The 14,532-nt window shown below is 41.5% G+C and overlaps 1 protein-coding gene across 2 annotated transcripts; it reads left to right on the top strand.

Annotated features, from left to right (window-relative positions):
* Nucleotides 1-210: 210 nt before the first annotated feature.
* LOC104591689 (ribulose-phosphate 3-epimerase, cytoplasmic isoform) lies at nt 211-6,611 on the top strand. Of its 2 annotated transcripts, none has more exons than XM_010250657.3 (8): nt 211-486; nt 1,775-1,779; nt 2,061-2,123; nt 2,256-2,362; nt 2,461-2,558; nt 4,565-4,657; nt 4,753-4,794; nt 6,192-6,611. In XM_010250657.3, exons 1-8 carry the CDS (start codon nt 376-378, stop codon nt 6,345-6,347), a joined length of 675 nt encoding a protein of 224 aa, XP_010248959.1. In that variant the 5' UTR covers nt 211-375; the 3' UTR covers nt 6,348-6,611. The 2 variants fall into 2 exon arrangements, with proteins under 2 accessions (XP_010248959.1, XP_088742621.1); XM_088886495.1 differs by having other exon boundaries at nt 293-486; nt 1,775-1,805.
* Nucleotides 6,612-14,532: the final 7,921 nt, after the last annotated feature.

Genomic DNA, 14,532 nt, shown 5'->3' on the forward strand with positions numbered 1-14,532 from the left:
GGGCCCATGGGCCCTGCAAACAAAACAAAATTTAAGAGTATAAAGAAAAGCTACTTCCACCGTTCCACGTCTAATGGCAAGTGAAAACCGAAGAAAACGAGAGTTCCAATCGCGACCTCTTATCTCGCATCTGATGGATAAAATAAAGGATACTATTCTGATGAGCGGTCCAGATTTCCACTTCATTTCTCATTGTAATGAAATTGTGAATTAGTCCAGAAATGATGGCTCTCTGGGAGGTATGAAATCGGGCTGTTTTTTATTTTTTTTTTCCCGACCTCTCTCTCTCTCTCTCTCTCTCTAGCTCTTCTCTCTGTGTTTCCCTTTCTGCATTCTTTTTGGTCTCTGGTTCGACAAATTAAGAATAACACTTCCATGGAGGCTAAGATAGCACCGTCGATGCTCTCATCTGACTTCGCCAATTTGGCTTCGGAAGCCGAACGAATGCTCCGATGCGGCGCCGACTGGCTTCATATGGATATCATGGTAACTATGATTATCTCATGCTTTTCATGTTTTGCAATCCATCTTTGAACAATATTTTTTCCCACTTTTACTAATATCTTGTGTTTCTTTTTTATGAACTAATATCGTTACATTTTTCGATGTTAACATGTGAATCACATTTGACTACATCTGGTTTTCCCCCTTCCTCTTAATCGTTCGTGAACAATTAACTATTTTTAAGTGTTTTCTAGAGCAAATTATCGATTCTATCATACTTTGTGAACACCAAAAGCTTATGATTTTTATAAATTGGGCATTCATAGTCAAGCTAATTTATATGCTAATATATATATATATATATATATATATATATTTATACTACTGGAGTTGCAATTACTTAAAAAATGGGCAAGGTAGCAGGTTTGCACTTTGAAATGGATTGCACCACAGATTTGATCCTGGGATGTGTTTCATAATGAATGTTAGTTAGACTAGCTTCCAATTTGAATTTTGCAACGTTTTGAAGGGATGGAGTCTAAACCGGTTGTAGATACCGGTGCTCAATTATGATTAAATATACCCTTTTGCATGGACTGGGCCTTTTCTGAACGATACCAGTTATGGTGAATTCCCAATTAGGCTACGAGTTAACCTTCATGGTTTATATGAACTTGGTCTTTTCATGGGAAACATAGACTTCGTTACTAAAAGCTTCATTTATCTGTTGTAAGAACTTATACTCATAAAGGTAGTAACTTTAGTATCTCCAAAATGAATATAGAAAGTATAGGATTAGAGAAGAAGTCATATGATGGATCCTAGGAATATCTCCAATAGCTGAAGTAGACTGAAGTGATCTGTTACAAGTAGAAGGGCTAGAAGAGCTGAGATTGGATTTCATCCTCACAAAATTAGTACTCACACCATCCTCACGACACTTGCAGCTGTGTATTGGGAACATCTCCGTACTTGTATGTTTTCATTCATGAGAAGATGTTCCCAATGCACGGCTAAAGTATTGTGAGGACAAAATCCGGATTCAGAAGAGTTAGGGGCAGACCAAAAAGGATATGGGTGGAAGTAGTAACAAATGATTTAAGTGCCCATAATTTCATTATTCATATGGCACTTTATGGAACAGAATGGTGAAACAGGATTAATGTAGCTGACCCCATATAGTTCATTGTCCTGTGACCCATTGTGCATATATTGAAATGACAATTAAATAGAATTTTTACCATTTCATATTCTTTGGTGATATACTATTTACTTTGATCTTGTATTTGTTTTCTCCATTCATAGTTACCTTTTCCCTTTTTGTTTGCAGGATGGGTAGGTCGTGCAGCTGTACTCATATTGTAACACCTTGACTTTTTATTATTACTTTGCACACTTTGAAATTAAGATGGTTACTGCATTTGGGTGCATTCAGAGTGCAAATGTTGTCATTCAAGGGTCATCTAGTAATATAGATACGGACCCTTTTCTCTCCTTAATGTGTTCCTAACATCTAGAATGGTAGAACTATGTGAAGTCATGTGAAACGATTCCTTTATGATATGAAAGCATTGCTCATAAAGGGTGCCAACTTACAGACATGCTATTCTTTGTAGGCACTTTGTTCCAAATCTTACCATTGGAGCCCCAGTCATTGAGAGTCTACGGAAGCATACAAGGTATTACACTTTCTTTCTTTTTTTTTTTTTCCCTTTTTGGTACTGCATTTTTGACATTAGGCACAATTATCCTTGCTGATAGGAAGTCCTCAAATTTTTATTAAAATAAGATTATGTTTACTTATTTTCCAGGGCATATTTGGACTGCCACCTGATGGTTACAAATCCTCTTGATTATGTGGAGCCATTGGGAAAAGCTGGTGCTTCATGTTTTACTTTCCATGTTGAGGCATCCAAAGGTGGATTATAACATTTTCTCTACCATTGCTTGAGGAGCATATCTCCTTATCTGTTTCTTTGCCATAAGTTCAGTGAATCATATCACAAATTATTGCAGATAATTGGCAAGAACTCATTAAGAGGATCAAATCAAGGGGAATGAGAGCTGGTGTGGCTTTAAAGCCTGGAACTCCTGTTGAAGATGTGTATCCCTTGGTATGTATTGCCCCCTTCCTGTATTTCATTTCATCTTGTGATTTCAGCTGACATCTTGGGTTGTCTAAGTCTGGATGAATGTTAATTTTGAGCAATAGCTTGCCTAAATTTAATACAAAACTATTTTCAAGTTCCTTATTGAATTTAATTACAATTGGATTATTTGAAAGATTTTTTCCAGGCAAAAAGTTATTAGATAAAAGGTGAAGGAGATATTCTACAAACAAAACTATGATTGAATGCCAAGATATTAAACAAAGCATCTTGTTTTCAAAAAATCTCTGTGATCCCTTGTTTTAAGTTGAAGAGATTGCATTTTAAGAGTCACCTTCAACCACAAATTTGATCAAGGATCTTGGGAAAAGACCTGAAAGAGGTCCTATTATTTGATCTTTTTTTATTTGTAAACTTGAATGGTATTTGTAATGATAGATATGCTTCTAATTTTGAATTCTCTAGATATATTTTTAAATCTTTGAACACAAAGACTGTCATGCTAAGGTTTTAAGCTTGACTTCATCTATGTCTTGGGAAATTACTTTGAGAATGGGAAAGTAAGGAGACCAAAACACTGATCTCCAGCAGCTTGATATGATTTATTCAAATTCTAGGCTATTAGCACCCTGGAACCATCTTTTTGAAATTTATTAGCTATGGTGGAAGGTTTAATAGAGTGGATATCAAAGATCTTTCTTTCTGTTTCTCCAAGTATCTATTAACTTGCTTACATGAAGTAATCTTCATTCAAAATTCAAAGCCTCCCACCCTTCACAAATAATATACAGTTTTTTTATCAATAACAGAATTTCATTAAATTAATATATAAGCAACAGTACAGCAATCAGAGAGAGTTAAAAAGGCTTAACACTCCCAAGAAAGCAACAACAAGCTCACAATACAGCCCAGTACAAATGAACCCTTCCCACACCCTGCTTTGCCAAAGCATCTGCAAAGGCAGTTGCTGTTCTTTTCACCCACTGAAACTGTATTTCCATCCTCCTAGTTAGCCACTTGATTTCCTTTCTTTCATTAGCGAACTTCCAAAGGCCACTTCCTCTCTGCAGCCAGCTCAACACCAACTTTGAGTCCCCTTCAATAATTAGTTTTTGTGTACTCAGTTCCTTACTCTTTCTAATACCTTCCAATACAGCATAGATCTCAGCTCTCAAAGAATCCCCAATCCCAATGGAGCCTGAATACAATGCCAACACTTTCCCCTCCTCATCTCTGAAGACACCTCCTACACCTGAAGGGCCTGGGTTACCCAAGCCGAATTGGCCACTTCCACCCAGCTATTCAACAACATATCAGTAGACACATAATCAAAAAGTTGCACAGATTTTAGCCAATGCACCACCCTAACTGTTATGGCTTCAATAATATACAGTTCATTGAGAGATTAAATGTAAATTGTCAAGAAATAACATTCAATGTGGCTTTATAAGTTAGAGGAGGTGATTTTGTAACCATTCTGATTCCGATTCCTACTGTGAACCAAATGGACCCTTAAAGACATCCATCTTCACTTGTTCTTTGGAAATGACAAATGGCCAATGTGTGGAGGGAGTTAGCTTAGTTTTTAAAGGAAGATGGAGGAGGAAGATTCCCACTATGCTAGAGCAATCTCCAAGGGGCTTTACCCAATGTTGGTCCTTGCTATTTGGGGTCTGGGAAGGATTGGACTGGATGAAGAAAATGATCCATCACCCTGAATTTGTGCTAGAGCAACCTATGCTCTAATAAAATGATGAATAATTTCTTTCTTTTTAAAGGTTAAACCACTTTATCAATCTCAATGTATTTATCAACTCCATAGAAAATTTGCATTCAAGACATTATGTCAGTGAGTGCCTGTAATATTGGGGAAGTCCATTTATTATAGGACATATGCTGCCATTTTTTATTGGAAATATATGTTGTCAATTAGGTTTCTGTATATATGTTGTCTGGCATTGCAGTTAACTGAGTTCATGGAATCAAAACTTGTTACTTTTATTGTGATACAGATTGAAGATGAAAATCCTGTTGAAATGGTACTTGTTATGACAGTGGAACCTGGATTTGGTGGTCAAAAGTTCATGCCAGAAATGATGGATAAGGTGCAGTTACTTGAGGGCTTTGGATTTCTTTGGATGAGGTCAGTTGATACCCCTGCTAAGACTAATAATCCCTTTTTGGATTTCTTTCATAACAGGTGCGTGCATTGAGGAAGAAATACCCTTCACTTGATATAGAAGTAAGTTGCTTGAGGGCTTTGACTTCAATGTTCATAGTTTGTAATTAAAATACCCGAGTTCCTTATGGCATAAAATATTATGTTTCAAGAATAAGCTTTATATTTTTATTGTGCATTTTGTGCTTTTGTTTCCTGGATAAAGAAATCATCCTCTTGGGAAAGAATGTAACTCAATTCAACTCAACTAGGTCTTACCACAAACTATATGGGGTTGGCTGCATCAATCCTATTCTGCCATTCTTCTCTTGTTTGGTTCCATTTTGTAATGCAGGAAGAAAGTCGGTTTATCATGTATTTTCATATGAAATTCTTAATTCTTAGTTCCTCCATTTTTTCCTGCATTTATAGAGTACAAGGAGTCAGATGATCAGAAAGGGGGAAACAGGAGATTCTAGTAGGCACCACGCCCTGCTGAGCATGCCCCACATGCACATCTCATGAGCATTGGGAACATCTCCCGTACTTGTCATGGGGAGATGTTCCTAATACACAGTTGGGATGTGCTGTGGGGCACCCATGCGAATTCATGATATAAGGGTTCTGATGTTATTCCCCAAGAGAACTGTTTTCCTATATCTCATAGCTTCAGGCATACTGTCACGGGGTTAATCATTGAGGCCCCGTGCGGCACTCGAATGGGGCAAGTAAGCCTAAGTAGCAAAGTAAACACACACAAAAAGGCAACAAGATGGCACGCGAATTAGCAAAAGGCTATTTGTATTGCATTCATAGATGGCAAGCACAAGCACACAGTTCAGTGTCGAGGGGATCTCGTGCTTAACCTTTACACGCTACTGATTCACTCGACTACCTACCTCCCCTCAGAGTACGTTAAGCTTTTGGGGGAGTGACATAAGAAAACATCAAAAGAGTGGAAAATCATACTAAGTAATTACAATAACGCCATTGGCGGTCTCCCCTTACAAGATACATACATAGCCCACCCATGACACACATGATGACACCATGAAGGCACGCTGTAGGCACCCTGATGGCACGACGGTAGGTGCTTGATGGCGCGGCGAAGAAGTCACTTGTGACAATACAGCATGAGTCCAGATCTGCTCCTCACACCAATCTCACAGCATGTCCTGGCCGCACATCGGGAACATCTCCCATAATTGTATTTATTATTTATTATTCATGGGGAGTGGGATGTGGCTGTGAGGTTGGTGTGAGGAGCAGATCCCAATTCATACAGCATCTGCATGTATGGTCTGGTTGGTGTTCCATCTTCTGACTGTTCCCAGCCAAGCATTTCTTTAAGTAGGTCATTCTCATAATCATCTTATAAACTGAGATGACAGATCCTGTTCATTTATTTTGCTCCAAGGCCATATGTTTTACAGAAAGGCGTGGTCAGAAAGTTGGAGAGTCTCTCACACATGGTTGTGCAGGTTGATGGTGGCTTGGGACCTTCAACCATTGATGTGGCAGCTTCAGCGGGGGCAAACTGTATTGTGGCAGGAAGTTCAGTTTTTGGAGCTGCGGAGCCCTCGCAAGTTATATCCCTACTAAGGAAGAGTGTGGAGGAAGCTCGTGGAAACAATTGATAATGATCTAGCAATCTGCAATGTTACTTCCGTCTTTGGTGATCGAACTGCCAACTAATAAGCTCACTGTGTGTACACCGTTAAGCTGTACAATATGCTGAAATTTTGAAAGACTAATAAAATGATTGGTATATTTGCTGATCCTGTTTGACAGTGTGAGTAAATGTTAGTGATTTATTTTCTTAAGACGTTGTGATGTATGGGTTTATTTACCAAAGAAGAAGTGATACATGAGTAATGAAAACAGATATCCAATGGCCAAAAGGTGGAACAAGTTTTTGCTGTACAGAGGCGAGGCCTTCATATGCTGGTCAGTAACCTGAAAGATTGGTATTTTTCTCAACCAGATTAAATGATGCCAATACTCCTTTAGTCCTTTAGTTGTTGCAAACTTGCAGGGCTATTTCTATTTGTTGTACATATTAAGGCAGATCCATCAAGTGGCCAGACATTATGTCCGTTCAGAGCCTCACGAATGCATCAACCAAAATGTGCTTGGATAATCAGTTCTATAATAAAGCCTCATCTTGATCAATTACATAGTTTGGACTTTGTACCGGGCAAGAAACTAATTGAATTCAAGTTCACTTTAGGACCATTGGTTGATGGAAATACATTATATCATTTCAGTTTAAGACTTTCTCATATACAGGACAGGAGACAGTTCAATCTGCTACACTTTTCTCCCCGTACTTGCTGCACTAACCAATCTGTACTGTACAGTACGGAAGGTCTTAATGACTGTAAAACTCAGTTAATCTCACATGTACAGTGTTGGGACCCAAATGCCTTCCCCGAACCCAACAAAGGGAGTGGAGCAGGTCACTGCCCATCAGCAGTTCTCAAGGAGGCAGAAAGGACAGGCGACAGAGCCCCAGAATTAGTTACACACAGAGTTGGTTATTCTGCCGTCAGAAGATATTCCCTCCATGATATTTTCCAGAGTTAGTTATCCTGCAAATCAGAGGATATTCCCTCTATGATTACACCTGTAGGCCAGCTATATAAGGCCATACTTTTATAATGAAAGGTGTGAATGAATATCCCCTGTTTTTCTCTCACTGAGTCCCTCTTTTCCTACCTTCCCTTCCCTTCTTCCTCTCCATTTCTGTTTCAGGAGGTTAAGCCACCCTCGAAGGGGCTTCCGAGGTGAGCGGTATCTCACCAAGTTGGTATCAGAGCAAGGTTGCAGACCAGCTATGCCGCAGACAAGATCCTCTACCATGAAAGATAGAGTCGACCAACTTGAGATTGGGTTCCACCAGGTACTAAACGAACTCAGGGATCTCAAGGTGGTCATCTCTAACCTCGCCTCCCAACAACAATCCGACGACACCAGTCATCCAACAGGGGCCGACGCCTCTGTTTCCGGTAGCCAGGGAACTGGGGGTTACCCCGTCGGAAAGGTTACTAAAATCAAATTTCCCAACTATTCCGGTGGAGATCCCATTCCTTGGATCTTCAGAGCAGAGAGATTCTTCGAGTATCATGAAACCCCTGCACACCAGCGCGTCGCCATCGCCTCCATTCACTTAGAAGGAGATGCTATTCTCTGGCTCCAGTGGTATCGACAAACCCATCCTCAGGCAACTTGGGCGGAGTTCACGGAAGCTCTGTGCATCCGTTTTGGGCCGACGGCGTTCGTGGATTACGACGAACTCCTCACTCGACTAAATTAGACCGGGACAGTAGCAGACTACTAGCTCGAGTTCGAAAGAATGGCGACCAGGGTACATGGATGGCCGGAGAAGGCCTTGGTAGGGTGTTTTGTGGGAGGTCTTAGAGAAGACATCCGCCTGGAAGTGAGAGCTCTTTGACCAGCGACAGTCATGGCGGCGGTGGGTATGGCTCGCCTGCAAGAAGAGAAGATTGATAGCATGCGCAGGACCAGCAAGCCATCCTACCCGAATGTGAGGGCTCCCCAGCAGGCCGAACAGCAACCCCTGAAACAAGTTGGGGATTCTCAGAAGCCCATTTTGCCCAGGCCCACTATGCCTTTCAAGCGCCTCTCGTGGGCTGAGATGTAGGCTTGACGTGAGAAGGGCCTCTGTTACAACTGTGATGACAAGTTTGGGCCGGGCCATAAGTGTCGGGTCCAGCGAGTGTTTCTCCTTCAAACAGAGGAAGAACCGAAGGGGACAGAACCAGAGCACATCGAAGACTGTGATGGTTTTGATTGACAGTGGCTCTACTTTGAACTTCATCACTTGTCGTTTGGCAAAGCAACTAGGTATGACTATACACCCCATTCTCTTTTCGATCCATGTGGCTAATGGGAATCAGATGTTATGTGATGGTGTATGTAGGAAGGAAAAGATCCTCATACAGGGCCATAATTTCGCGGTAGATCTCCACCCATTGGAATTCTCGGGGGTTGATATTATTTTGGGAATCCATTGGTTACGTGGCCTAGGTCCAACACTGTGTGATTGGGCCAAAATGACAATGGATTTTTGCCAAGATGGACAGACCTGCCATTTACAAGGGGTGCGGCCCCCTAGTCCCCGAGGTGATACTTTAGCCTCTATAATACGGGCCTCCAAGGATGCTGGACAGACCTTGTTTATGCACTTAGGCATTCGGCCCACGGTTCCAATTTTAAACAATCAGGACTATGACCAACCCACGGAAGCCCAACACAAGGCCCTAAGATCGATACTCGATCAGTTTGGTGACATATTCAAGGAACCGAACTAGTTACCTCCACCCTGGGCCCATGACCATCAGATACCCCTCTTACCAGATTCCAAACCAGCCAATGTGAGGCCATATAGATATCCTTATTTCCAAAAGCTGGAAATTGAGAAGGCGGTAAAAGAGCTATTGGACAATGGGCATATACAGACCAGCACCAACCCGTTTTCATCCCTCGTACTCCTAGTGAAGAAGAAGGATGGTAGTTGGCGTTTTTGCGTAGATTACCGGGCCCTGAATCAGATTACAGTGAAGGACAAGTTCCCGATACCCCTCATTGAGGAACTGCTGGACGAGTTAGGGGAAGCACAAGTGTTCTCCAAACTAGACCTGCGGTTCGGGTATCATCAAATCCGGGTTCACTAGGCTGATATCCACAAGACAGCCTTTAGGACCCACGATGGCCATTATGAGTTTCTGGTTATGCTGTTTGGTCTTACCAACGCCCCCTCCACCTTTCAGGCCCTCATGAATGACATCTTCAGGCCATTCCTAAGGCAATTTATTCTGGTATTTTTCGATGACATTTTGGTTTACAACAAGGATTGGGGCACCCATATGAAACATCTGAAACTTACCCTCACAATTCTGAGAGAGCACCAGTTGCATTCCAAATTGACAAAGTGTTCCTTTGGACAAAGACAGATTCGGTACTTAGGCCATGTGGTTGCTGCAGGGCGGGTCATGGCAGACCTAGAAAAGATAGATGCCATTCGAAAATGGCCCAAGCCCACTACTGTAAAGGCTCTCAGGGGCTTTCTTGGGCTTACCGGTTATTATAGGCGCTTCATTAAGGGGTATGGGCTTATGACTGCCCCTCTAACACGCCTGTTAAAGAAGGATTCTTTTGGGTGGGCTGATGATGCCCGACGGGCCTTTGAAGACTTGAAGACAATAGTTTCTAGCCCTCCAGTCTTCACTCTTCCGGATTTCTCTCAACCCTTTGAGATAGAGTGTGACGCATCGGGTGTCGGAGTGGGGGCCGTCCTGATGCAGAAGGGGCAACCCATTGCTTATTTCAGCAAGGCTCTCTCAGCAACTCACCAAAACCAGTCCACCTATGTCAAGGAACTGATGGCCGTGGTAATGGTAATACAAAAATGGCGTACATACCTATTGGGACGCCAATTTATCATAAGGACAGACCAACGAAGTTTGAAGTACATAGCAGAACAAAGGGTGCACACCTCGGAGCAGCAAAAATGGCTTAGTAAACTAATGGGATTCGACTACCACATCGAGTATAAACCTGGGCCTGCCAACAAAGTAGCTGATGCCTTATCACGGGTAGAAGAACTGGCCCAACTAACCTGCTCCCATCCTAGTTTTCCCTTGTTTGAAGCTATACGGCAAGAAGCCAAATTTGATCCGCAGCTGCAAGACATCAGGGAAAAGTGGAAACGTGACCCTTCTCAAGTTCCAGGTTACCAAATTGTGGGACCTGATCTTTTCTTCAAGGGCAGGTTTGTGGTTGCTCCAAATTCCACCCACAAAACTGAACTGCTAAGGTTGTTTCATGATTCCGCATTGGGAGGACATTCAGGGGTGCTACGGACCCTAAAAAGACTCAACAGCCACTACCATTGGGTAGGAATGCGCAAGGATGTGTTGCACTATGTATCTGAATGCCAAACTTGCCAACAGTAGAAATACTCCTCATAGTCACCCGCGGGCCTTCTACAACTCCTCAAGATTCCAGAGCAAGTGTGGGAAGACCTCTCCATGGATTTCATCACGGGACTTCCTCGTTCTGTAGGGAAAGAGGTCATCATGGTAGTGGTTGACCGTCTCACAAAGTATAGCCATTTCTCTGCTTTGCCTCACCCTTACACTGCAGCAATGGTGGCCGACATCTTCATATAGGACGTGGCAAAACTGCATGGAACACCAAGATCCATTGTCTCGGACCGTGACCCTGGCTTCCTAAGTTCATTCTGGAAGGAGTACTTCCGATTGCAAGGAACCCAACTACACCCATCCACTAGCTATCACCCGCAAACTGATGGATAGACTGAAGTCATTAATCGATGCTTAGAAGCCTACCTTAGATGCTTCATAGGGGAGAAGCCTAGACAATGGGCCCACTAGCTTCCGTGGGCAGAATACTGGTACAACTCAACTTATCAGTCAGTTGCAGGAATGACACCCTTCAAGGCCCTATACGACAGAGAATCCCCTCCCATATTACCCTATGAATATGGGTCGTCCAAGGTGGCAGAAGTAGAGACTCGCCTACTGGAAAGAGACGAGATCCTTAGACTGCTCAAGGCCAATTTGACAAAGGCTCAGCAACGAATGAAGATCAGCTATGACTCTCACCACCGCCCATTAGAGTTTCAGGTGGGTGATTTTGTCTACCTTAAGCTCCAACCTTACCGCCAGGTCTCAGTGGTAAGACGGGCTTGGCACAAGCTAGCTCCCAGGTATTATGGGCCCTATAAGGTGCTGGAAAGAGTGGGCCTTGTTGCTTACAGATTGGACCTCCCTGCTACCTCGAAGCTTCATCCGGTGTTTCACATCTCCCTTCTCAAGAAAGCTGTGGGAAATCATACTCCTATCTCATCTAACTTACCCCAATTCACTGAAGAAGGGGACATTTACACAGAGCCCATCAAAATTGTGGATTTCCGATGGGTCCGATGAGGTGGGCAGGTTGTACTAGAAGCCAAGGTAGAATGGGCCGGGCTCCCCCCAGAAGACGCCACTTGGGAACCTTATCTAAGGCTGAATGAGAGGTTCCCGAACCTAGACCTTGAGGGCAAGGTCAATGCTAAGGAGGGAGGAATTGTTGGGACCCAAATGCCTTCCCCGAACCCAACAAAGGGAGTGGAGCAGGCCACTACCCATCAGCAGTTCTCAAGGAGGCAGAAAGGACAGGCGACAGAGCCCTAGAATTAGTTACACACAGAGTTGGTTATTCTGCCGCCAGAAGATATTCCCTCCATGATATTTTCCAGAGTTAGTTATCCTGCAAATCAGAGGATATTCCCTCTATGATTACACCTGCAGGCCAGCTATATAAGGCCATACTCTTATAATGAAAGGTGTGAATGAATATCCCCTGTTTTTCTCTCACTGAGTCCCTCTTTTCCTACCTTCCCTTCTTCCTCTCCATTTCTGTTTCAGGAGGTTAAGCCACCCTCGAAGGGGCTTCCGAGGTGAGCGGTATCTCACCACACAGTTCTTTAAGTATGTGCAATTGATTGCTTACTGCAACAAGTGCAGGGAAAAAAGTACAGTAGCTCCCCACTCTAGGCCACATGGCTTTCTTATATATCCAATATGATATCCATTGCTTTTCCATGTATAATGGCCAAACTCCAAAGTTGGGTGTTGCTAAAAGTTACTTCTGAAATTATGATCTGTTTGGGGTTCTCATATGAGGAATTTGGGTTTGATATTTGAGTATAGTTCTGTTATCTGTAAGTACAAGAAGAACCGGTTCGGTTAGTCTGATCTGCACCTTGTTCAACATTGTAGGATTGCAATTATGCACTGCAAGGGGGTCAGTAATACACTGATACGGGGCAGAAATGGATAACAGAAGTGAACATGCAGCATTTATTCTAGTTGATATTCAGTTTCCGTTAATTAGGAATTAATTAATTATTTAATAATGTGGAACTTTGGAAAAATCATACTGTTGCAGAGATCTTGACTCCCTTTAAACTGATAAGCATTCTAAAGAATTTTAGGACAGAGCTCTGTTAAGTTAGTTGTTTATACCTAGAGTGGCTACTTTAGGTATTGGGGCTCAAACTAGCCAGGGTTAGAAACTCTTGTACATTATGAATACTTGGCACTTGTATATAAACTAGACCTGCTGGCTATTATAAAAAGTAGAAACCAACTTAAGAAGCATGATCATGAATGGAAGTAATTTCTAAGATGCATAAAGTGAAACTTCAACTGATCTTGTAAAATTTCAGGTTTAATCAATTCCCATTGTAGTTATGGTTGCCATCTTGTCAAGTTTCTATATCTATGCTGATGCTGCAAGGATTTTCTGATCTAAAATGGGAATATCACAATCTTGATCAAATAGCAGGTCCAAGGGAAGAAGAACCCTTGGTTTCATCCAGCAATGGTTGGACATGTGTTTGTTGCAGAAAACCACCATTCTATTGTTGTTTGCTGCTATATATTTGTGTTCATGTATTGATCTATTCGAGCCCTTCACTTCAGCCACTACACCTAGTGATGAAGAAGTGGTTAAATCAGTTCAACTAGTTTAGATTGATTGACTGGTTCAAACTGGTTTGGTTGGCCATTGTTGATTGCTTTCATATTGGCCCACTATGGCACAATTTAGTATTGACTAAAGAAACCAGTCCATTGTGGCATTTTTGGTTGACCCACTTAGGTTTACTCATGTCATGGGTTAAGTAGATCAAGACAGACTTAGGGTTTCAATATTCCTCCTCTACTAGATAGGCCCAGAATGTGCAGAATATTGTCATATTGTGTTGTAAAGAAACAAAAAACGTAAGAAAAAGGCAAGACTAAATTCAGGTAAAAAGAATGAATTTGGGAAATCATTGTTTCATTAGTTGGGAGGGTATAAATGGAATTAATATCATTTTATTACAACAAAAGGCTAGATCAATGGAAATCTTGACAAGGTGAAGACTCAGCTATCTGGTCTTTTAAGACAAGCTATATAGATAGAAGGATGTTTTGATAGATTGAAGCTGTCATACATCATTTGATCTTCAATAGATGACCACAAAAATAGATCACTTTCCACTTTATTTGGAACAAGGATGTTGCTAATAAGATGGGATTAATCAAGGAGATGGGAATTTAACTAACAACTGAATCACATAATAGGTCTGAATAAATTGAGTCTTGTTAACGATTATTGGATAGTTGATTAGTTCCATAGTTTCATAAAAAATGGAACATGTAAGAACAAGAAGTTGTGATATCTTAGAATATCCTTTTCTATCTTTAACAATAGATATGACTTAACTTTTTTTTTAACAGATATGACTTACAGAGGATAAAGGGTATAATACTATTCTCAAAAAAAAAATTGTTTGGAGTAGTACAAATAGAACTGAGCAACCATAGGCTAATAGAGCTTAGAGCAGTCAAATTGTTGATGTTCACAAGATTTGGGATCTGATGCATGGAATAAATGGAGAAAAATGCACAAAAATAAATCAAACTTAACAATTGTCTTTCATCATGAATCACTATAACAGCCCATAAGTTTAATATCTGACTGAAAAGATCTCCGGATGTTACCCTTTGAGATTTCACCTGATTGTAGAGAATAGAAATCAATTGCAATATAAAAGGACTGTCAATTTACTATCCATAAGCCCCCTCTTTCATCCTTGAATTGACAACACTAAAGTTGACAAAGCTGTCAACCTTGACACCTGGGAAATTTTCTAAGAGTAGCTTACACAACAAAGAAAGTTTCTTTGGAACTATAATTCAGAGACATGATGAACATTTGTTTGACTACTTGTCTCATTCTGGA

Source organism: Nelumbo nucifera, chromosome 4 (genome assembly GCF_055504915.1).
Source record: "Nelumbo nucifera cultivar China Antique chromosome 4, China Antique-T2T, whole genome shotgun sequence".
Lineage (NCBI taxonomy): Eukaryota > Viridiplantae > Streptophyta > Magnoliopsida > Proteales > Nelumbonaceae > Nelumbo > Nelumbo nucifera.

Bases quoted from the DNA above. Each gene is read 5' to 3' on its own strand.
- LOC104591689 (XM_010250657.3), top strand. From the start codon at position 376: ATGGAGGCTAAGATAGCACCGTCGATGCTCTCATCTGACTTCGCCAAT. The intron at 2,559-4,564 runs GTATGTATTGCC...ATTGTGATACAG, and splicing joins TTGAAGATGTGTATCCCTTG to ATTGAAGATGAAAATCCTGT. The intron at 4,658-4,752 runs GTGCAGTTACTT...CTTTCATAACAG, and splicing joins TGCCAGAAATGATGGATAAG to GTGCGTGCATTGAGGAAGAA.